The sequence below is a fragment of the Vidua macroura genome, chromosome 7, assembly GCF_024509145.1.
Source record: "Vidua macroura isolate BioBank_ID:100142 chromosome 7, ASM2450914v1, whole genome shotgun sequence".
Classification (NCBI taxonomy): domain Eukaryota; kingdom Metazoa; phylum Chordata; class Aves; order Passeriformes; family Viduidae; genus Vidua; species Vidua macroura.
In genome coordinates this window covers 5,096,409-5,118,797 of record NC_071577.1, presented here as the reverse complement: position 1 = coordinate 5,118,797, position 22,389 = coordinate 5,096,409, and the positions used below count along the sequence as shown (strand labels likewise).

General features: G+C 47.1%; 1 protein-coding gene across 1 annotated transcript in view; it reads right to left on the bottom strand.

The window, feature by feature from the left end:
- ABCA12 (ATP binding cassette subfamily A member 12) overlaps window positions 1-22,389 on the bottom strand; it is a 77,891-nt gene that overhangs the window by 1,905 nt on the left and 53,597 nt on the right. The window contains exons 34-53 of the mRNA XM_053982680.1: window positions 21,948-22,086; window positions 20,379-20,631; window positions 18,669-18,755; window positions 17,775-17,868; window positions 16,154-16,281; window positions 15,214-15,301; window positions 14,649-14,754; window positions 11,181-11,235; window positions 10,317-10,494; window positions 8,380-8,495; window positions 7,545-7,704; window positions 6,013-6,281; window positions 5,207-5,417; window positions 3,597-3,706; window positions 2,894-3,038; window positions 2,631-2,765; window positions 1,741-1,844; window positions 1,410-1,502; window positions 862-967; window positions 71-208 (exon numbers count right to left, since the gene is read on the bottom strand). Coding sequence (XP_053838655.1) covers window positions 71-208; window positions 862-967; window positions 1,410-1,502; window positions 1,741-1,844; window positions 2,631-2,765; window positions 2,894-3,038; window positions 3,597-3,706; window positions 5,207-5,417; window positions 6,013-6,281; window positions 7,545-7,704; window positions 8,380-8,495; window positions 10,317-10,494; window positions 11,181-11,235; window positions 14,649-14,754; window positions 15,214-15,301; window positions 16,154-16,281; window positions 17,775-17,868; window positions 18,669-18,755; window positions 20,379-20,631; window positions 21,948-22,086 — 2,715 coding nt within the window. The remainder of the gene's footprint in view (window positions 1-70; window positions 209-861; window positions 968-1,409; window positions 1,503-1,740; window positions 1,845-2,630; window positions 2,766-2,893; window positions 3,039-3,596; window positions 3,707-5,206; window positions 5,418-6,012; window positions 6,282-7,544; window positions 7,705-8,379; window positions 8,496-10,316; window positions 10,495-11,180; window positions 11,236-14,648; window positions 14,755-15,213; window positions 15,302-16,153; window positions 16,282-17,774; window positions 17,869-18,668; window positions 18,756-20,378; window positions 20,632-21,947; window positions 22,087-22,389) is intronic.

Sequence of the window (22,389 nt, the reverse complement as noted above, 5' to 3'; positions counted from 1 at the left end):
TATGTGTAACCATCATTCTGCTCCCCTGTTAGCAGTTTTAAATGGATGGCCTCACATTTTAATTCCTTACCTCCTCCAACGTTGTCTGACTCACAGAGAAGTGCCTGATGTTGAAGGCTGCTTTGCTGCCTTCCAGGAGATCAAATATATTCGCTACCCCTCCTGCAGAGACCGGGACGTGGTACTCCACCATCTTGAAATGCTGATCCTGTGGGGACAGGAGTGGTGGGGGGAAGCCAGGAGCCAACACATCCAACAGCTGGACCACGGGAGGATGAAGGGGCAGGGGCTGTGGTGTCTTCTGAATGTTATTGTCTGGTACTGACCAGTGGTTCCCCACTGGGAGTTCTTGTGGGCTTTGTGACTGGGGGAGCACAACTAAACTGCAAGGCTGGAGGCTCCAGGGTGGCCATAGCATTTTCCAGCTCCAGGTGTGCAGTTTTGATTCATGCAGAGATTGGGTTACAGCTAATGGATGGGATTTGTGACTCAGTTACTCTGGTTTTACAATTACTCAGTTACTGGAAGTACTGGAAGCATCTCAATACCCACTGAACCTAAAGGGGGTTTCCATCCATTCCAGGGATGGATTCCATTTCAGTGGGAAGGGCATTCCCAGGGCAGAGGGTCACCTAGCAGCTGCCTTACAGGGTCACTGCAGCTGTCTGGCTGATGTTACTTCAGCCACCAGGAACTGGAGTGCTCCAGCCCTCGGAAAATGTAGCTGAAAGCAGTGACAAGTGTGGCTCTGAGAGCTCAGATCTACATGCACAGTATGTCACAAAATGTCCACCTTGCAAGCATCTTGGTCAGTTTGAAGGGATTTGGAAAGCCTCTCCTGAAAGCATTTGCCTTGCTTACCTTCAGGCATGTATTTGGGAAGTGTGACTTCATGAACTCTGTCAGCTTCTCAGTGCAAACTGTGCTGCTGTTTAAGTGCATCTTCACAGTGAATCCTCTTCCAAATCTAGGGGAAAAAGAAAATCACAATTACACTGTAGGAAAGAGAAAAACAGATGAAGAAACTCCTTTGAGAGTGCTGCACAGCCTCTTTGGGGAAATCTAATCCAGGCATGGTGCAGCTTGAATGGGGTCAGGGTAGTTAACCTGGAGTGAAACTTAGTAAGAAGCAGAACTATTGTTATAACTAATATAACTGAACCCTAATACACATTTCTCATTTGCAGCAGTGAACAGATTACTTTGGGGGACACATTCTGGGAAGACAGGCTGTGAGGGAATAGAAAGTGCATTAGTTAACACAGAATTTCAGTGGTGTGTACAGGGGACATGAACAAGGAAAAGTCATTGTTTTGATAACACAGGTCTCATGTTCTGAGCACTCAGAGCTGTAGGTCAGTAACTCCAGAGGCTGTTCAGTCAAAGTGAAATAGGTTCATTTTACTGACCTGCTCTTGATGTGCTGCAAAGAGCCAATGCACTGGAAACTCCCGTTCACCATGATGGCCAGCCTGGTACAGAGGGCTTCACATTCCTCCATGCTGCAAAGCCAACCAAGAAACTCTAGTAAGTCATTGGGAAGGTATAAAAATATGGTTAAGTAACTGGAGAACACCAGTGATCTTCCCTAAAGTGGCTGTCTGTGCACACCACATTCAGCCACAACCCCCCAAACCTGTCACAGCTTGGTGCTCTGAAACTGTGCAAGGACCAGTGAGGGATGGGTCTCTCCACACTTCTGATGACCCCAAAAAGGGAGGCAGAGCAGCCCAGCCCTACCTGTGGGATGTGAGTATCACTGAGCATTTGTTCTGCACTTCCTCACTGATGATTTTCCAAAGGTGGCGTTTGGCATTCGGGTCCATTCCAGAGCTTGGCTCATCCTATTGGGAAAGACAGGACTGGATGGAAATTTGCACTCAAAAAGTAAACAACCCTGGGCTCAGGCAGCAGTTAGTACAGAGGGAATTCCCCCCTCCTATTTTTACTGAGATTTTTTTATCTCACAGAGCAGCAGGAGCACTGGCAGGTGGTCAGAAGTAAAGACAGCAGTGCTGGGCTCAATAGAAATTGGGACAAGGGGTATTTATGTCCACTGGGTATCCAACTTAATATTGGGAATCCTACTCACAGAGGTCTGCACACATTCAGTACACAGCAAGTGGGAAAACTGCACAAAAAGGTACTTTTTACCAGTGGAGTAAGCCCATGGAAGAACTAGAAATTCAGAGTGAAAGACACGACAGGAAGCCAAACCTAGAAAGGCAATCACGTTCTAATCCTGAGGAGAGTGGCCCCTTTGCTCTCCCCTACAGTTTTGGAGCTTTGGCTGCTGTTTTTCTTGTAAGGCTGTGGAGGTAAGTTGATAGAAATAAAAAACAAGACAGAGCTGGGAACTAGGAGAGTTTAATTGGCAAGTATATGGTCTATTTTTGACTTCTGGAAGATGCTGCCAGAGAAACTGAAAGACTTGCCACTCTCTTATGCCCTCAAAAAAATGATGAGTGTTTGCTGGAACCTGAACTCTCCTGTAATGGTTTCTGTTGTCAGGCCAAGCATGGGCACGTGGGGAGTGTCCCTTAAGCTGTGCCTGAAGAGGTTTTGTGAGACTGTCCAAGTTCTCCTGCCAGCCCAAGGACCTGCTCCTCTTCCCCCACCCCATTTCTCACCAGCAGCAGAATGGATGGATTGCCAATGAGAGCCAGAGCAGTTGACAATTTCCTGTTGGTGCCATAGCTGCACATAGAGGTGACTCTGTCCTTGTAGGCCATCAGGTTCAGCCGGTGGAGGAGCTGGAGTACAACCTAGGGAGCAAGAGTTCTGCTTCCACAACACATCCAGGCCGTGGATTACCACACATGGATCTACTGAAAGACTGATTTAAAGGCTCCAAATGACAAAAATGCTGCAAGTCAAACCCCTTGTTACTCACTCCCTTGATGTCCCCCTCCGGGATGCCGTGCAGCCGAGCATAGTAATACATGTGCTCTTCCACGGTCAGCAGGTCATCCAAGGCATCTTCTTGAGGACAGTAGCCAAAGAGTGACCAGTGGGCCTCACTGATGTCATTCAAGGACCTGTGTAAGGAGGTTGCACATCACTGTAAACACACTGAACTGCCAGTGCACTCTGGAATCAAACAGGAGGGAGAAAACCCCTTTCTCCTACTCCCTACCCCCCGTCCCCACCCCTGAAGGAAATGCAGTGGATCTGCAGAACTCCAGCTTTCAGGGCCCCAGTTCTGCAGAAGCTCCATGTCCAGTATGTAGCTCTCCAGTTACTGGCAGCACCTCAGGTGGCACAGCTGCCACCAAGCCTACCCCTGTTAAAGAAAGCTTTGAGGTGGGCCCTGCTGGTCTCCAGGTCTGGCTTAGAAGTGGGATCACACTGCTGAGGATCTTGAGCCTGATCCCATTTGCAATGGGCTGAAGTGGAACAAACACCTCTGAGCAGCAAAATGCAACCCTCTAGGAAGCAACCATGCCACCTTCAAAGGATGAATTCCCTGGCTTATTTACTTTTGCTCTGGTTTGAGTGGTTTATTTCAGACTTTTATATTTCTTTTCCTTTGCCATCCAGCCTTAAAAAGCTGCTCTCAGGTTGATTTGCTTCCCCAGGAATCATATCCTCCATACCCAGAATGATCCTGGACCCGCAGCCTTCCACTGGATGCTCCAATATCCCCTGTCAGCATCTTGAAGATTGTTGTCTTTCCAGCTCCATTCACACCAAGCAAGCCAAAGCACTGGGAAAGAAAAGTCAAAATGTAAGCGTGCTGTATTTGTAATGCAGAAATATTGCTCTGAGATGGGTGCTCAGTGCACCTTGCCCCTTCTTTTTCCAGCCCCTTGAGCAAGATGAATTGCCAGAGGAACTCAGAGCATCCCAGTGTTATAATGGAGGTTGTTTATGGTGCAATAGACTCCAGCTTATATTAGCACCACTTGTTTAATATGGTGAAGAATCAAGGATTCCACTCAGTAGAGTCAATCCTTTTACTGTGAGGTGCATTTCTGCAGGAGCTCAGGCCAAATCCCCATCAGCTCATCTGTGCCAAGCTTCCCCTTGACAGGGACAAAGCTGCTCCTGGGAATGGGATGAGTGAGGTTTGGGCTGGCACTGGTTAAAACCTTGATCAACACAAGGTTTTTGTCACATAGTATCACCAAAGCACTACCTTAATAAGATGAAGAATTGTCTTCCTGTATTGTAGTTCCAGTATGTCGTGGTAAAATCCACATTTTATTGCTAAGGTTGGATATAGGCAATTGTGTGTTGCATCAGCCATCTCCATTGTGCTGATAATTACTGTTATTTGGCCATCATTAGAACAGACCAGCTGATGTGAAAGTCCTCCTGTGCTGGGGATGCACAGCAATCCATGGCTCTTCCCCACCTTGGTGCATACAGGAACAGGATCTGTGCACAGTCTGCAGTGCAGGGCCACAGCTTCTGCTTACAGGTGGGGAATGGTGCCCTGAATCCCACCAGCATCAAGGTGAATTTTGCTAGAAGTCACTCAATGCCAGTCCTGGCTTATAAAAAATCCTCAGCCATAAAGAATAGCACAGTGTCCATATGAGGATACTGTCCTTTCATCTCAGTGGGACCCAGGCAATTAAAATAAACCAGGTGCCAAGGATTAATTCCAAGCTTCCCCACAAGTCAGGTGCACAGCCTGAGGTAAAATCTGCTCTCCAGTTTCCTCTGGATCTCAGAGGTGCTCTGTCTGCTCCTATCTTTTCACTTCTCAGGGAGGCAACTGCACTGACATGACCAAAGTGGGTTTTTTCCTTTGGAGTTAATTTTAGGTCCTGATTAATGAAAATGTGTGTTCAGCTGAAGTGATTTGTCTTCCCCTGGGATGGGATAACACAAGCAGATAAGCCTGACTCGCCATCTCCCATGCAGTTCAGGTGAATAATTTCAGCTGGACAAGTTCTGCTGTCTTCATTTACCACCTGGTGATCCCCAGTGACCCCCCCCAAGACTGCACTGTACAAACAGAGCATGCAGACATTTTGCTCTGAATATAGAACTCCATCAATTCCCATCCACTTTCCCTCCTTCTAGGGCCTTCAAACTGTCACTTGATGTCCCAAATCTACCAGGAGCCTTTTGTCACTGCTGTAACCCCAAGAATCAATAAATGAGGCAAAGAAAGGAAGAGGGCAGAGCAGAACAAACCATTACAGAAGATGGCAGTGACACGGGAAGGTGCCCACAGCCTTCTCCCCTCGCTCACCTCCCCAGCAGGGATCCCAAGGCTGATGTTCTTCACTGCTGTGATGCGTTTGTGAGGGAGGTGATAGATCTTGGTGAGGTTCTGGAGCTGCACCACGTCGAAGTCAGCTTTGCCAGACTCCACCCGGCTCCTCTCTGCTTGGACATCCTCATCCTCCACGGCCGCAGGAGGCAGAAGGGAGGCTTTGCCATGGACTCTGTCAAACAGGAACCTGGGCAGAGAGAAACTTATCCTCCAGCACCAGCCAGCAGCTGGGATAGAACCCAGGGAGCCTCCCAGTGAAATCCCAGGGCATGCACACAATACTCAGATATACAGTTTCTATGCTCTCTTGGTATTTGCTCCAGCCAGTGTTCTCTCCCTGCCTGTTTTTTCCCCTCTTTTTTCAGCAGATATTCTGGGCTGGAGCAGGTCCTGCCTTGTGGACAGGCTCCTAATGCAGGTGACAGGAATGTTCTCACTCCTCTCTGTGTGCACCCAGGGCAGAGGAGATGGGGAGAGCCAAACAGAGGAGGCTGTCAGTGGAATGACTGCCCTCACCAACAGCTGAGCATCCACCCACCAAACCCCGAGCCCAGGGCTGCAGTGCCAGCCAACACCAACCACCAGGGGACTCTGTAAAATACACCTCTGTTAGTTAATATTCTAATTACCAGGACTTCTGCCAGAGAAAACTCACTCCACATTCACAAATTGTCCTGGAAATTTATGGGCTGCATAATTGCCAGTGATGGTGCAGGAGCCCGGACTGAAACCACGGAGCTGTGGGTGGGGCTGGTTCCAGGGAGGCTGCAGATGTTACTTACTCCAGGACGTTGTTCCAGACTCTCTGAACCATCCTGTCATGAACTGTGAGTCGAATGGCAAAGAACACAGTGCCCTGGATGAACATGGCCAGCAGCTTGGATGTGGTCTTGTCCAGCTCAAAGGTTTTGTCAGGGTAGTCCACTCCATAGGCTCTTAAGAAGCCCAGCAGTGCCTGATCCTGAGAGAGTTCAATCAAGCCATAGCCAAAGCAGAATTGTGGGAACAGAAGGAACACATGCCTTAAATTTTCAGCAAGATCACGCAAGCCCTGGAAAAAAAACAAAGAGCAGCACAGTCAGTCACTGCTTTTATTCATGGAATAAATTCATAGGCTTTACTGTGGGACTGAAGTGTAACAATTACATTGGGATTTGCCTGTGTCTCAGCAGAGATAAATTGAGAGCAAAGAGCTCTGCAGACAGCTTGTTTCACAGGCACAAGGTCATAAAAGTCAACAAGCAGCTCTGAGGTTGTGATCACCCATAGTAAACAGCAGCCAGTTCCCAGGATGGTCCCTGCTGCTGCTCCAGCACCCAGAACCCACCCATGAGCCAGAGCTGAGTCCTGTCACTGTGCCCCCCTGATGTGTCCAGCACAGCCTGCTCCCCTGGAGCACTGCCCTGTCTGTTTTCCTTGGACAAACACCTCCATAAACCAGAAGATTTGGCTTTTCTAGACATAGAAGGGCTTTTCCAGCTAATTCACAGCAGAACAGCCCAGTGCAGTCTCACAGTAAAGAACTCTGGTACATTTCTAGCAGAAGAAAGGATTAGTGCACAAAAGCAAACTGGAGAGGCACTAAATTAGCATGGAAGGGAACTGACTCCCTGCCACTGGGGCACAGAGGGATGAAAAGTGATCATAATTGCATCTCCCTAAAATCCAAGGGGCTGCTGAACAAACTCTGTCCAGACAGAGAGAAAAAAATCCAACCCAGCTATTGTAATTGCCCTCCATAAAAAAAGAAATCTAAGTGTAAGGTGTGCATTTTATCCCAGGGATAAAATCTCAGTTTAAGAGAGGGCTTTACTTTAGGGAATCATCACTGTCTCTGGGTTGTTTTTCATCCTTGCAGGGAGAAGATGACTGAATTACAGTCTGAAATGACAGACAGCTAGTGCTGGGTTAACTGCAGCACATGTCAGACTCAGGGCAGTGACATTCAGCTGTCACTCCCCACAGCTCGTGCTGCAAGAACTCAGCAATGGTTTGAAGTGTCTATCAACAACTTCTTATCAAGCATCTCCACCACCTCCTGCCCTCCATCTTCCATCACCAGGGTGGTTATAAACAGAGTCCTCAGTTTTCTCCCTTTCTTTTCACGTCCTCCCCTCTGTCACCATCACCTCCTTCTTTGCTGGGGGTGCAGATTTACAGGCAAGCACGATCCATGTGACTCATGTCCTGTGTGTAGGGAACTCCATGAAATCCTGTGACTGTGTGCAGCTGCTATGGACCTGATCAAAGCCACCAAGCCCACAAGAAGCCTCCTGCAGTGTCACCACAGGGTCAGTACTTGTGGGGCTCCTACCTGGTCCGTGGCCTTTTCCTGGGAGAGCAGGAACACAACAGAGTGAGTGATAATGGTGTTGATGCCGAAGAACAGGTTGACACAGACATAAACAATGAAGGCCATCCCTGTTTCCTTGAAAAGCCCAGCCAGCAGGTACATCCAGGAAAATGATGCATATCTATAAATACCAAGAGTGCAGAGAAAACCATGGTAACTCAAAGGCTACTTTGAAAACAAACCACTGAAGACATCAAACAACACAGAATCGTTGGATGGTTTGAGTTGGAAGGGAGCTTAGAGCCCATCCAGTTCCACCCCCTGCCATGAGCAGGGACACCTGCCACTAGATCAGGTTGCTCCAAGCCCTGTCCAACCTGGCTTTGAACACCCCCAGAGCTGGAACACAACAGTTCTGTTTTGGCATGTAACTACATTTCCACATTACAGAGCTTAAAGAAAGGAAAAATGCCTTTGTGTCTGTTAGAACTTGGAGAAAAGGTTTATGATACATACTTTGAACATGGAACCCCACCTGAAAACAAAGAGACTGGGCCTGGAGGATTCAAAGCCCAGGAGAGTTTGCCTAAGTTTTCCAGAATTGTGCTACTGCTGTTTATTTTGCCCTCTGATATTAAAATGCTCTTGAACTTTGCAAGAGGTCAGCAAACATTTGCTTATAACTTGGGCTGTTTCTGGGACCTTGAATATTTCTATATCTCATGTAGTGATTGCTTTGAATAAAGCAGGCATGACAACAATGCTTCACCTCCCTGCATCTCAGACTGCAGCAGCCTGCAAGATCCAGTTCCTTATCCTGTGCAGTGATATTTAAACAACTAAGCTCCACACTTACCCAAAGAGCAACAGCAGAAGAAATACTGCCACTAAGTTACTGTTGTTGCAGAAAGCTGGGATCTGGAAGGCTGAAATAACTCCTACTGAGAGTCCAATAGGGACCATAAAAAGTACCTGCAAAATGATATTAAAAAGGTGTTACTAGGACAACACTTCTGAAAACCTTCCTACATCCATACAGAAGAAACAATGCCAGGACTGAATCTGGTCCCACAAATGCAGCTTGGTTTGGTTTTTCTAAGGGAATGATTTTTCTAGGGAAACCAAACACAGGTGGGCTCTCAACTCTCCCCAGATGAATTGCAGATGAATTGCCACAAAGCCTCTTTGAATAGGCAAAGCCTCAGCACTGAGGAGCATGGGCAGAAAGTACTTTAAAAAAAGGTTGTGAACGAAAAATACCCCTTTGGGTTTTCTGTTAGCCTTGCAGTCAGACCACTTCATTGTGCCCTGTAAATCTACTCTTTATAGTGTTGAGTCAAGCCAAAGACCTACCAAACGTCTTCCTGGAGAGCTCCCTCTCCTCCCCAGCTTTGGGATTTAGCAGAATTTACTGGCAGGGATTCACTGAGAAATATCAAGTTGCCGAGAGCGCTGGATTAGTTTCAGCCCGCTGAATACCGACTGTGCAAGGACTCCGGGGATTTTTCCACAGGCTGATTTACAAATATGCGGTGCTGGAGCGACGGCCCGGAGCAGGCAGGCAGGCACAGACTGGCTCCACCCTCCCTGCTGTGCACTGCCGAGCCGGGCTGGGGCCACGCTGCCTTGGGACCCCTTCCACTCCTCCTGCAGGGCAGGGGATCCTTGTGCTGCTGCCTTGGGACCCCTTCCATTCCTCCTGCAGGGCAGGGGATCCTTGTGCTGCTGCCTTGGGACCCCTTCCATTCCTCCTGCAGGGCAGGGGATCCTTGTGCTGCTGCCTGCACTCATCAGCCCCTCCAGGCAGGCACTTCCATGGGATTCCAGCCCTTGGTCCTCCCTGCACCAAAGAGGGCCAGGTCACCCAAATGCCCTTGAAGATTTCCTGGTTTCAGGAAGTGATGGAATCACTGGGATTTTAGGCACTTGCAGATCTGCATCAGCAGAAATTTGTGGGACAGGGGGAGCTGGTCACCACTGCACCCCAGCTGGCAATGCCCAGGCTCAGGAGCTGAGTTTGGCTGCACTGCCCATTCCCTGTGTGAGGGTCTGACACCCTGCACCACAGAAGACACAAAGCACTTCAGCCTACAGACACTACAAACATTTTTCTCCTTGGCCCAGCAATGCTTTCCAACAGTGCCATGAACCCTCTGCACCAGGAGGAAACTTAACTTCAGGAGGAACAAGGGCACACCTATGCCAGGGAATGCAGCACAGTGCTGGGAGCTCAACAAGGTCCATCCATGCAGCACTGTGAAAAGGAACTGCTCAGGTCCTGCACGGCTGCATTTGTAGCTTTCCTTGGCTTAAAAACTTTATAACACAGACTCTTACAGACAGCATTCAAGCCAGAGATGGGTTTTTGCCCAGCAGGGCTGTGTCAGCTGTGGGATGCCTGCAGCTGTCCCAGCCAGGCTTCCCAGACTGGCTGTAGCCTCGAGCCCCAAAGCCTCACCTCAGATTTGTGGAGCCTGGGTGACAGCAGATCCAGCCCTGCAAGCTGTCAGAGCAGCAGCTGGGTGCTGGGATGGAAATCAAGCTGCAGCCTGATCTGTGCTGCTCCTGTATAAATGTGCTGGGTGTTTTACACACACTCCAGAGAGCAGGAATGCCTTTGCTTAGCAGAATCCAGTGCTGCAATTCACATTTGATCGTCCCCAGTGCCTTGGAGAACAATTACTACACAACACTCTTGGTAGCAGTAAGAAGAACTTTAAATAAAGAACATTTCCCCCCCCCCCGTGCTGTGTAATGCTCCCCCTGGTGCATTTAGGAATGTGAATTATTTACCAGATCATAAACCAAGTTGGTCACCCAGTAGGTTGTCATCCCAATGCCTGAAATGTGCTGCAGCTGCTTGGCTTTGGTTTGGTGCTCCTTGACCATGTAGAGCACAAAGCTTGCTGTGGTGATGGAGTAGCCAACCAAAACAGACATGGACACTATGATGTCCAGTAAGCTGTTGAGCCTGGGAAAAAAGGGGAGAAAGATGCATTTGGTGAGTGAAAGTGGCAGATTTCCCTCACTGTGAGGCTTGGTCAGAGCTCAGAAGCAATAAGGTTCTGGGAATGGTTTGGGGCTGGAAGGGATCTCAAAGTCCATCCCATTCCACACCCTGACATGGGCAGGGACACCTCCCACTATCCCAGGGTGCTCCAAGCCTTGTCCAACCTGGCCTTGGACACTTCCAGGGATGGCATCACCACCCTCACACAGGAGAATTTCTTTCCTTCTTTGCTCCCTTTGCTGATGGCAATGATGTCCAAAGCACTGATTTCCCAAAGGGACTCACAGGACTGAGCTGGACCCCAGCATGGAGTGGAAGGGCCAAAAGGAAAATGATGTCACTATTATTAATGGTAATAGTAGTATTATTATGCCCAAGCACACAAATGTGTAAAACTGTAACTGTGACTTCCAGATGTCCATAAGATCCTGCAAAAAAAAAAAAAAAAAACAAAACCCACAGGGATCCCCAGCTCTGGTGGCAAGTAGGACACTATTTGTGTATAGGGGGAATGAACACAAGTGAGAACAGTTTCATCACTTAGAGAAAGATATCCAGTAATTTAGGCTGGTTTATGGTTTGCAATAAGCTGGTTTGCCCCTTTTAAAGCTAAAAAATTCAGGCATCAGCCAAATGAATCTTCTTACATTACTTGTTCTTGACTCTGTCCTCCAGGATATGGGTGAGCTGATAGGAAAATACCTATGGGAAAAAAAAAAAAAAAGAAATTGAAAATGTATCCACATTAAAGCTTCCTTCACCAGCTCCTGATATTGACATAGAAATAACATAGAAAACTGAGAGAAAAGAGAAGAAAAGCAGATCAAAAGTTTGTTTCTGCTCTGTCATCTCTGCATGACCTTGGGCAGAATTTTGAGCATCCTCCTTTTTCCTAGGCCTTCACTTGGCTGCACAGCAGATCTGAAATTCAAACCCTGTTCCTACACCTGCCTGGCTGCCAGCACCATTCCCTTCCCACACCTCAAATCAGGCACAGGCCTGTGGGGCTGTGTATTCCAGCTTAGATTCTTCACCGCTGACACCTTCAAACTGAATAATGTGTTCTGTTTCAAAGCTGCTGTCTGGTGATCCCACCTCGTTCCATTTGATCTTTTATCACCAGGAACAAGTCTTTCCCTGCTGCCCTCCTCCACAACTGCTACCTGCCTGTGATAGATGTCTTTCTCCATATGGGATCTGTGGAGATGAGAGCAGAAAACCAGGTAAGCTACAGACACTTTTGCCCCCAGTGTGGCAGTGAGTTAATTCTGAACTATTCTGTCATAAAAAGCTAGCGGGAAAAAAAAAACAAATAAAAAAATGAGTATTTTGATCAAAGTTACTAGCAAAAATCTAATTATCACACTGATAAGTCCCCTGTGATGTTTTTTAAAAAAATCCATTAAAAATGGATTTTTATCAGGCCCAAACTGCAACTGAGAACTTCTCTGCTTTATGTGCAGGTGTCTTCAGATGAGGTTTAAGCACTCTTTCTCCAAGGAGAACACCTAGCCCAAAAGACACCAGTATTGTTCACCACAGTGCTTTTGCCATGCCTGGAGGCAATTTGTGCCCACAAAAGCAAAAGGAAGAACACAGAGGGGCTCTGCTGGGCCAGTTCCAACCTCCAGTGCAGGTCTCTGCCTTGGCACCCCCAGGATAACCTCGAAGACTCCAGAGCCTGAGAAAGGGCTCCCATGTTTATGTGCCTAAAAATGAGGTTCTCAGTTCATATTTTGACACCTAAGAAAATGCCTCAGGGAGTGCTGGGGGGCCTCCAGCTGCTCTTAAATCCAGAGATTTTCTGTACCATGCCACCTGTGGAATTTAAACTCCTTACAGCCAGATGGCAGACCTTAAGAATGATGTGATGAAGAATTATTCTGGGTCATTTTCCCTAAGAATGGGCACTCTGACAGGGGGACCAGAAGGGAGGAGCCTGAGGGTTTAGCTGACCAAATGTCATACTGAGCAAATGAATTTGGAAGGGAGGATTTAATCAGAAATTAATTTTGGAGAGAAAAAAAAAGCCCAACCAAACCTCAGTCTTGTCATCAGTGAGAGAAATGGGATTAAAATCTTGGACTGCTGATAAAGCCATACAAACAGTCAGGAAATGTTTCCCTTCTCCAAAAGGGAGAGAGAGAAAGAAAGATACCGTCTGTCTAATCTGTTAATACTTCACTATAAAGCCATTTTCCTTTACTGGAGCTTAGGCTAGAAGTCAAAATTTCCATTTCAATGCTTCCTCCTTTTTTGTTAGCTGGGATTGAGAGAAGAGAAAGCACAATATACAGAAGTCAAAAGCTATTATGACTTGCTTAGTGACGGGGTAAAAAGCTTTTTATGTATTTCTTTTTAAATATACCCAGCCTAAGTCAAACCTCTAAAGCAGGACTGGCACCTCTTTCTGACTGCTGAAGTGACAACACACTTTTATCTGGCCATTTCAATGGTTCTTAAACCATCATTTATTTGTCACAACAACAACTCGATTGAGCTGCCAGGAGCGCACCCCACGGAACGTGCCTTCAGTTGTATTTCAGACTGGATTTACTCCACCTCAGGGGAACCAGCCTCATCCACTCATTTTATTTCTCCCCTCCTCTGGCTTGGATGATTAGTGGGAAGCAGAGAATTGTCTGTCTGGTCATTTACTAGCAAGCATTTATTTCCAAAAACACGTAAGCAGCGGAACAGATGGAACAAAAACTGCTGCTATTCTTTCCCCCTGAAAATTGCTATTTTGCTGGTATAAAAATTTCCCTGTGAAAACTTTCTGGGCTGTTCACAAGAGCTTCCTGCCTTTGCTCCTGCTACAGCATGTGTTGGGAATAGAGAGACAGAGCAAGGAGCTTCACTGCTTAATAATTCAGCTGCTCTGGGATGTTCCTGCTGCTGGAAGCGCCTGGCTGGGGTCTCCTCTCTGGGCAGCTGTGTGATGTGTGAGCTGAGGGCACACTGCAAACCCCAGATGGGACAGCCAGGCCCTGTTTGAGGGGGTGGCCAAGACAAGGCTCTGGTGTCACTCCCTGTGAGCTGAGCTGGCTGGGAGGGGAGTCTCATTGCAGTGGAGTGAGCTGGGAAGCAACACACGCTGGGGCCACTTGTGATCAGCATCTGCTGCTGCTGGCATTCAGGGTGTCACACTCAAAGCTTCAGGTTCCATCAGAGCTCAATTCAGACATGTCCTGTGAGCCAAGAGACACTGCCACCTGTCCCTGTGTCACCAGGGACAGCAGCCCTCTGAGATGAGCAGGGCCTGGCCAGGACATGGCTGGAAGGGCACTGCTGGTCCAAGAAAGTCAGTCAGGAGGGTTTTTGTGTTTCTGCACACAATTGCTGTTCTTGGCAGAGCAGAGCTCAGACATCTCTGTGTAAGATTTCTCAAAATAAATCTCTCTCTTGTCTCTGCACCCTGGTCCTCTCTGGAGGCAGACACAGGTTTGTGCCCACATTGCACTTTGAAAGGGGCTAAACTGCAAAGGGAAAGGCAAGGTGCCCTGGTTTACCAGCAGCAATTTGGGTAGCTGCAGTGTGTTATGGAGGAGAAGCTATGAGGACCCCAAATGGGCCATCAGCACTCCTTGGATCTGTGTATGTCAGGTGTCAAAGGAAAAACACAGCTGAAAATTATGTTTCTCATTTAATCTTGCCCTTCCCACTCTCACTCAAAGCCAGACACACAGATGCCCACACACCCTGGGCTGCTCTCAGCAGAAGGGTGACATACTCAAATTTCCTAATCTAACCCACCCCTGGAGATGACCTAGAGGAGCTTTTCTCTGCATAACTAATGGGCACCTATCAAGAGCCAGCCCTTGCAGTGCCCCATGAGAGGCAATAAATCAATCAGCAACCGCTGGCTTTTCTCGGATGAAGCGTTTTACGTAGGAGCTGGGGTCCTCCCTGTCCAGCTCCCCTGAGCCTCTGACTAAGACAAATGAACTTTGTGATTTATTCATGCTTTTCAATTCTGTTTTGGAAGGAATTGCAGAATAGTGAATAAAGAAAAGGCCTCATTGAAGTCAAGGTAAGTGCTGTCATTGATTTCAGCAGAACCAGGATATCCCTCCAAAGGGGAGAAGTTATCTCTCATGTAAAGGGACACTTACCATATCTGGAAGTCTCATTTTTTGGCAAGTTGGCTCGAAGAATGAAGTTGTTCAAGCTGTTGAGATAGGCTGGGAGGCTGTGATAACCCTCAGGATTGTACCACACCTGCACACAATTGAGAAATTGAAACAATTTGGGAGTTATTACTGACAACGTGTTGGTTTGTCCTGTTTCACTTGTGCAAACTACCTCACATTTTAGCCCTGGTGCTTTACAACATTTTCACTGAGTTGAACAGAGAAATGGGCATATCAGAATGCACCAGCCAGTCCTTGTTATGGTACATACATCCCCTCATGAGATAAAGGTGCTACTAATTGATCTTTTCACCTCTGTATATTAAAATTATGACAGCAGAAAAATTGCCTCCTGCTAGCAAGAGAAGTGAGACCAATAAAGAAGAATGGGGAGAGAAAAGAAAATGAACTGCAAGTCATCTTTGTCATGCCAAGCTGCAGATTTCAGAGGGTTTTGCTTTTTTTTTTGGAATATCCATGAACTTGACATAGTTTTTCCTGAGTCCCACACTTCCCATGCCAGGATGAGCAGGTGGAGGTTGGTTACCTTAGTCAGTGTTCTGTTGGGGGGCACTGGCCTGATGTCAAACTGCAGATCTGCTGTCAAAGGCAGCCCGAAGCTCCAGCCACCATACCTGAGTGAAAACCAGAGGGAAATGCATTGCTGCCCTCATCCCAAAGCTCTGATTCCCTTGGATGGGCCATGCCAATGTGCCACTGCCCCCAGGCAATTCCAGCCTGAATTCAGAGAGCTTATCCCAGCGTGGGGCCAAGCCACCTCTCCCCTGGGAGCCTTTCTTTGGGGGGGAAAAAAAACCAGAAGCTTGCAACCTTGTCACAAAACTGCTGAAAGGCTCCCTTTGAGGAAGATCCTGGAGCCCAGTGGACTCCTGAGCTGTGTGCCTGCCACTCTGAGGTGAGATGCTGCTTCTGACCCAGGAGATGAGCAGTTTATCAGTGGCAGATGGACACATTTCCTGCCAGCCTTAGTGGCAGGTGACCTCTGCCCCAAGCCCTGCTGTGCAGCTGCCTGGCAGAGCACAGACCCACCCCACAGCACAAGGAAATGCTCAGACTCTGCTCTCATTGGAATGGAGGCACTCCTCCAAGAGAAGCACACACAGAGACTCTTCAGAGAGTCAAATCTGGAGGAAAATCTCTCCCCAGGGTTTACTTCATGACAGGCTGTGTCAGATTTTCCTCTTTTTAAAGATTTGAGTCAGACAAAGGCTTGTCTGCAGATCCAGCCCCAACATGCCAGGTGATTGACACGTTATCCCCAGGCTATGATCTGCTATATCAAGCAGAGCACTTGCACGAGCCTTTATCTTTTATCCATGATTGCAGGACACTTCAGCTCCTTTCACCAGATTCTAAACCCCTATTGCACTGCCACCTCTTCAGGCAGAGGGGATGTGGCAGGTGTGGGATGTCCTGCCTTGCTCCCAGTGCCATTCAGCAGAGAGGAGGGGGGGGTTGTGCCGTACCGTTTCTGCAGGAAGTCTTTGGTGGTTGCCAGGATGTAGGTCTCCACATTGTGCCCTGTCAGGTTGTAAAGTGTCCGTGTGGAGAAGGTCCTTCTGTGGGGGGGAGTGTAATTTGTCTGGGGACATGTCTGAGGGGAGACAAATGAAGAAAAACTTTAGTGTTTGTGTTTTAACTAAAACCCACCACATTAGGATGAGATCGAGAGCTTGCCATGGCAGCAGTCTGCTGCTGAGCCCCATTCCTGCAGAGGCTGCTCCTTCCCAAGCCAGGGTGCACAGACACACAGCACACATCCCTGCACACAGTCCCCAACACATCCAGGGACGTGCTTAAAAACAACCTCTGCTTGAATCTACCCTTCAGTTCTCCTGCCGTCAGTGGGACCTTGAAATGTGCTTCATGCTATGTAGGAAGATTTTTTTGAATTAAGGCTGATCCTACTTAGCAGAGTGACTGCACAGACAACTGCAGAGGGCAAAACAACTCACAGAGCAGAAAACTCTGGGGTGGCCTCAAACTTTCATCTTCTATTTCTCAGCAGCTACACTCTACATTTCTGCTTTACTGTCAGTCACTGGAAATGTTTTCCTGGCATTCAGAGAAACCTTGAATGAGTCCTGAATATATAATTTAACATGCTGAGGGCCAAAGTCAGTGTTTCATGAGGTTGAAGTGTCCTCTCAGACAGCATGTTGGCTTCTTCCTTCCACTCATCCATAACAAAAGCCCTGGACTCCCCCATTGTGCATCTGTTCATCTGAATACACAAAATAGCTTCCTCCATGCTGAGGAACACCTGCCTGTGCCTGCTAGAGGTGAGAATCAGCTTTGAACATTATCCCAACTTGCTGGAGAAATTATGCCAATACTTTTAATGATGTGAAATTAAGTGTATGTCCAGAAAACTGCTCAAAATTAGCTGCATTTTGAAGAATTACTAGAAACATTCAGCTAAGTACATCCTTTATGTTAAAAGGCATCACATTGTGCCATGAGTTTATTTGCTATGGCAAAACACTGAGGACAGGTGAGCAGCACTGGAGGGAGGAGAGCTCAACCCCAAACTGAACTGTAAAACTGTAACACCCTTGGGGCAGAATTTGCCTTTTCCCCATGTGCAGGCAAATCCCAGGTAGGTACCACTCTGTAGGTACCACTGTAATGCAAATAATTAGTATTATTAATCATTAATATTTAGAACAAGGAGGAGATCAAGACTTTGTATAAATTTAAATTCTGAAGAGCAAGCAGCAAAAGTAGCTGTGATTTTATGTAGTGCTTGTATAAGATGAAACCTTCCTCTTGAACACATGCTCAACCTCTGTCAAAAGGGACAATCATACAACAGTCAAAAACACCATTAAACCTTTTCCCACAATGGGGAGCAAGGCAGGGATGTTAGGGTGTGAATCTTCTGAGGATGCTGTTTCCTTTCCTGTCCCCAAACTGGTTATCCAAACTGGATATCCAGTGTGCAAATTCAACAAGGCCAAAGAGAGACAGGAGGACTTGGAATGCTGAGTCCCCCTTAGCATCATGCCAGCCCATAAAACCACTCCCAACAAACAAGGCCCCCAGTTATCCCCCAAGGTCCCTCAATTTTGGGTTTATCCAAACTACCTGGATGCCATCTGTGCAGTTGCAGGCAGAATACTTAGTTCTCTGGTTTCCACTGGTAATCCACTGGCCAAGCATGTCCTCTGTTAAACACTGCCTGAAAAGGAACACATTTTCCTCTGAGGCTCTCTGGGCTCAGGTGTGCAAACGAAGCTAATTGCTGTCATGTTTAATGACAGCAAGGCTGGCAGTTGGGCAGCTCCAGCAGAAAAGCAGAGCTTCTTGTCAGCTCTGGGTGGTTCAGGGAATCCCCAGCCTCCTGCTGCTTCCTGTGCCCCTTGGCAGAGAGCCCTCCCTGCTGCTCCCTGTGCCTGGATTCGCTCAGCTATCAGATGGAAGCCAGGCACCACTTCATTCCTACAGTAGACAGTGCAAGGAATTGGCACTCAGAGGCCAAAAGCATCTGAAACCTGCCCAGAAATAAGGGCTATTGTTGTGGCAATCCCTGGGCACTCCTGTGATGGGCTGTATTGCCTGGACAGTCACTGCAAACACCCAGGGTAAATATTTGCCTGCATGAGCATTCAAGTCTTCCCAGGACGTTACCATCCTGAGAATTTATCTGCAAAGCCCAAAACAAATCAGGCCTCATGGCACAGCTTCTAGATAGAGGTAACAAACACTGCGCTGAGGACTTGCTGTGTGGGCTCAGGTTATAATTGGAATTATTGGGGCGGCAAGGACCTCTGCCCAGAGAGGAGAATTGCTTGTTTTCATCCTGGCATCCTGCCACCACCAAAGCTGCTTCCTTATCACTCCTAATAATGCAGGAGTCCAATGCATGAGAATTCTGCCCATGATCAAAGATGGTTACTAAGGTCTAATGGCTAATAGTGTCATGCCAATTCTCTTGCAGGTTTGGAGTTTAAGTGGAAAAAAACCCCAAGAACTACTTACGAATTGCTTTCGTTCATGCACGTGTTATCCGTCCCAGGGAAAGCCAGCATCGAAGAAACTAAAGCAGCTGTGGTTTCATTAAAATTCCTAAGAATTAACAAAGAAAAACAGAAAACAGGAGAAGGTTCAAAGAATTTCTACTGCCACTGTGCAGATGAAAACTGTGTTTGAATGAAACAGGATTTAAGATGCTGAATAATTGAGTATTTGTGGAGGCAGCGCTGAAGGACACGCAGTACGTGAGGACAGTCACACAGGTTTAAAAGGAGCCCTCATCACCTCAGCTACTCCAGAGATTTGCTGCCTCTAGATCCAAGCAAGATACTTTTGGACAATCAGGTTTCTCTTTATAGGGAGAAAAATCTATTGCAATTTCCAGACACTGCTTGCAGCCCTGTCTCAATCACAGTCTCTCATCCGTGACATCCACTTGGTTTTGACCATTCAAGAAGATTGTCCTTGGTTCTGCCCCAGCTCTCCAGCAATGATCCAAAAGGAAAAGCAGGGAACATTAGGAAGAGAGGACTCAGACATGCAGCTCTGGCTCATTCCCCCATCTAGCAGGACTGAAGTGGAAAGGTATGAGGAATCCTGGGAAGAACATCTAGAGCACATGACCTTAGAGCTAAATTTTGTATTTCTGACTTAGAGCTGAGAATTACTGGAGAAAGAAAAGGTTTGCAACATGAAAACCAAATGACACCAATTACAGTTGTTTTGGTAACAGGATTTTTAAGGAGAATTAAATAATTCAGTGGTGGCATCCTAACGACCCTGGAAAAGCACATGCTTTTCCAATTGCCTGTGTGCCTTGGACCAGCATGGCCTGGCCAGGAAAGCACATCCTGTGCTAACAGAGAGGAGGGAAATGCTCACAAGACAGATAGAATTTGATCCCAGAATTGCAATGTTGGAGTCAACTGATATGAGTAGCTCATTTCACACTGGGGGAAAAGCATATATGTACACATTAAGAAAATCCCTGTGACTGCTACAGGGCTGAAGGACTCCAATGGGAAACACCAAGAACATTCCTCAGACATTTCACAGTTAAATCCAACTGAGAGGTTGTTTTTCTGAAGCTTTCTGGTCCAAGCCAAGCCATCTCCTCAGAGATCCCTTGGGAATAGGGTTTTTCTGTGTTGTCTGCACAACATAACTATATGTCCTATGTGTAGGACACTGGCTGTGCTCAGAAATAACCCTGAAGGGTTATGAACTGATGCCTCAGGTTTTAGCTTTTATACTTTTCAGATTCTGTGCTGCTTTAGTGTGCACTTCTGAGCTTCATATTAAGGGATAGTAAGCTCTCTTCACAGAGCAGGGAGACAAAACAATTCCTTCTCTAGCTGGGGACCAAGGACAACCAATCCAAATCTCAGGTCCAAGAGCACAAACAATGGCAGAATGAAGAGAGAAAAACAAGCAGGATGGGACTCCATAAGCTAAAGCTATAATTGGACAATTAACTCCAATATGCAAATGGACCAGAACTTATAAAAGTGAGAGACCCCATGACCGGTCTTCATTTTGTGACCATTTTGGGTTCATCTGGGGTGTAGCCCTGGCTGGGCTCTTGTGCTGCCCAAGGTGGATCCATTGAGGCCTTTTAATAAATCCCTTCTTTATTCTTCAGCTCTGTCTGGCCTCTGTTCTAGGTCAGCCTTCACAGAACCAAGGGGAGTTGGGGTTCCGAGGAGCAGCACTCACCCAAAGAAGTCTGCCTGGTCAGCTGTGCCATACAGGGAGGGGGACAGCAGCAGCTCAGGGTACTCGGTCTCCTTGGTCCTCAGTGTCCCCAGGCCCATGGCAGCCATCACAAAGAGCACGGGGAGGATGACCTGGGCGATGAAGCCGCGGACGTCCCGGCGGGTGTGGTGGAACCTCTTGATGAACAGGGCTGAGGTTCTCTTCAGCAGCAGTGGCAAACCCCGCAGGCTCTTGGACCTGATCAGGAGCTGGTCTGGGCACAAAGGACGGCATTTGGTCATGGCTCAGCATTTATGCAAGGATGGTTATAGAGCACTCTGGGATGGTATTTTGCTTCCTGCACACATTTACAAGATGGCAAATCCAAACTACTAAGGTGGAGCAAACACAGCACCAGGCATGGGACAGCACTCCAGTCATAAGCTCATGTAACACCAGTATTTTGTTAAATTTCAAATGTGTATGTGTAGTGACCTTCAGTGTGAGATCTTGCAAGAGGAACACAGGCCTCCAGATTAAATAGGTTATCTACATCCTACATACCCAGCTGCAACTTACAGGGGAAACTTATTTTTCTTTTAGATTTGCAAGCTGAATTTTTTCATAATTTAAAAAGCAAGTCCTCAGAAAAATAAATAACAGAATTAGTCCTGAAATAAGAAAACCAGCACAAGCCACCGGGCCTCTTGCATGGACAGGTTTTGTGGTATACTAAAAGTAGAGCCAAATCCTGTGCCAGCTATTCTTCTTTATGAAATATTAACCTGTATAATACACCATGAAGCAAATACTTTTCAGCCTTTTTTAAGGGTGAAACAAAACACTTTTCTACAGGAGTGACTGTTTACAGTAACATTTACAGTGCAGGTCAGTTTTGAGAAGTACAAAAATACCTCTGTGTTGTCCCTTGGATGCCTTCCTGACTATAAACTGTATATTTATAAGTACAAAACAGTGTTTCTAACCCAAGAAAGCGTTGTAGCCAGGTATGTCTCATTTTTGGGTTGGGCCACCTTTAGGAGGTCTCAAACCCCCAGGGACAGTGGTGTAGCTTGGCTGTCTCCTGAATTTACCCCACTGTCTGCTCCCTTGGGCTCCTTTACCAAACTGCAATGTCTGGGGCACAGCAAAAAGCATCAAGGAGGACCCAGCTCAGAGCTGTGCTGCTTTTCCAACAGACTAAGGGATTTCCATGAAGTTTCTTTCCAATTCTACTAGTTATGGGGAAATAATCCTCTACATCTATTACGGCAATTACTTTCAGAGGTAGACATTTACTTTTTCACCCACTGCTGCATTTGATTAGATTAAAACCTGGATCAATTTAAAGGAAGGCAGATGCAAACAAAACCCCTTTAGTAATTTATCCTGCGATTCAGACTATTCCAAAGCAGGGGATCTAAAGGACTGATGAGTGCTGTATTTCCAGTGATTTATAGGGTTTGTGATTCCTGGCTGGGTGAAATGTGGTTTTCAACAAAGAAAGAAGACAGGGAGCTCAAATCAGTCCATCTGTCAGTGTTTGCATCTGCAGTAAATCTGGAATAAACCCTGTAGGTGATTGAGTACCGTCTCTTTCTGTGAAGGTGTCTGTGCTCACAGACATTTCGTCACCACCAGTGTGACCACTGACTCCAGGCAGCTGATGGGGCAGCGCAGCATCTTCTTGCTGGTCCTTCACTAGCTCTTTTGTCAGATTGAGGAACACCTATGGAGCAAGAAAAGATAAAGGAAAATTTGTCCAAATGACTCCATTTACCAAAACAATTGCCAGAATCCACTCTCCTGCTTTGTAGCTGTATTTGGTGCAGCAGTTATGTACTATAATCCTCTTTCTATTCCCTTTGTGCTCCATGAGAGAAATTAACTTTTTTTTCCGTATAAACTTGTTATCCAACTCCTTTTCACCTCCTGTCTCTGTTCTGCTGCAGCAGTGGAAACTCAAACCTGTTTCCCTGGGATATTCACCCTCGAGCTCCTGACAAACCCACTGCCTCCATGCTGGGAGTGT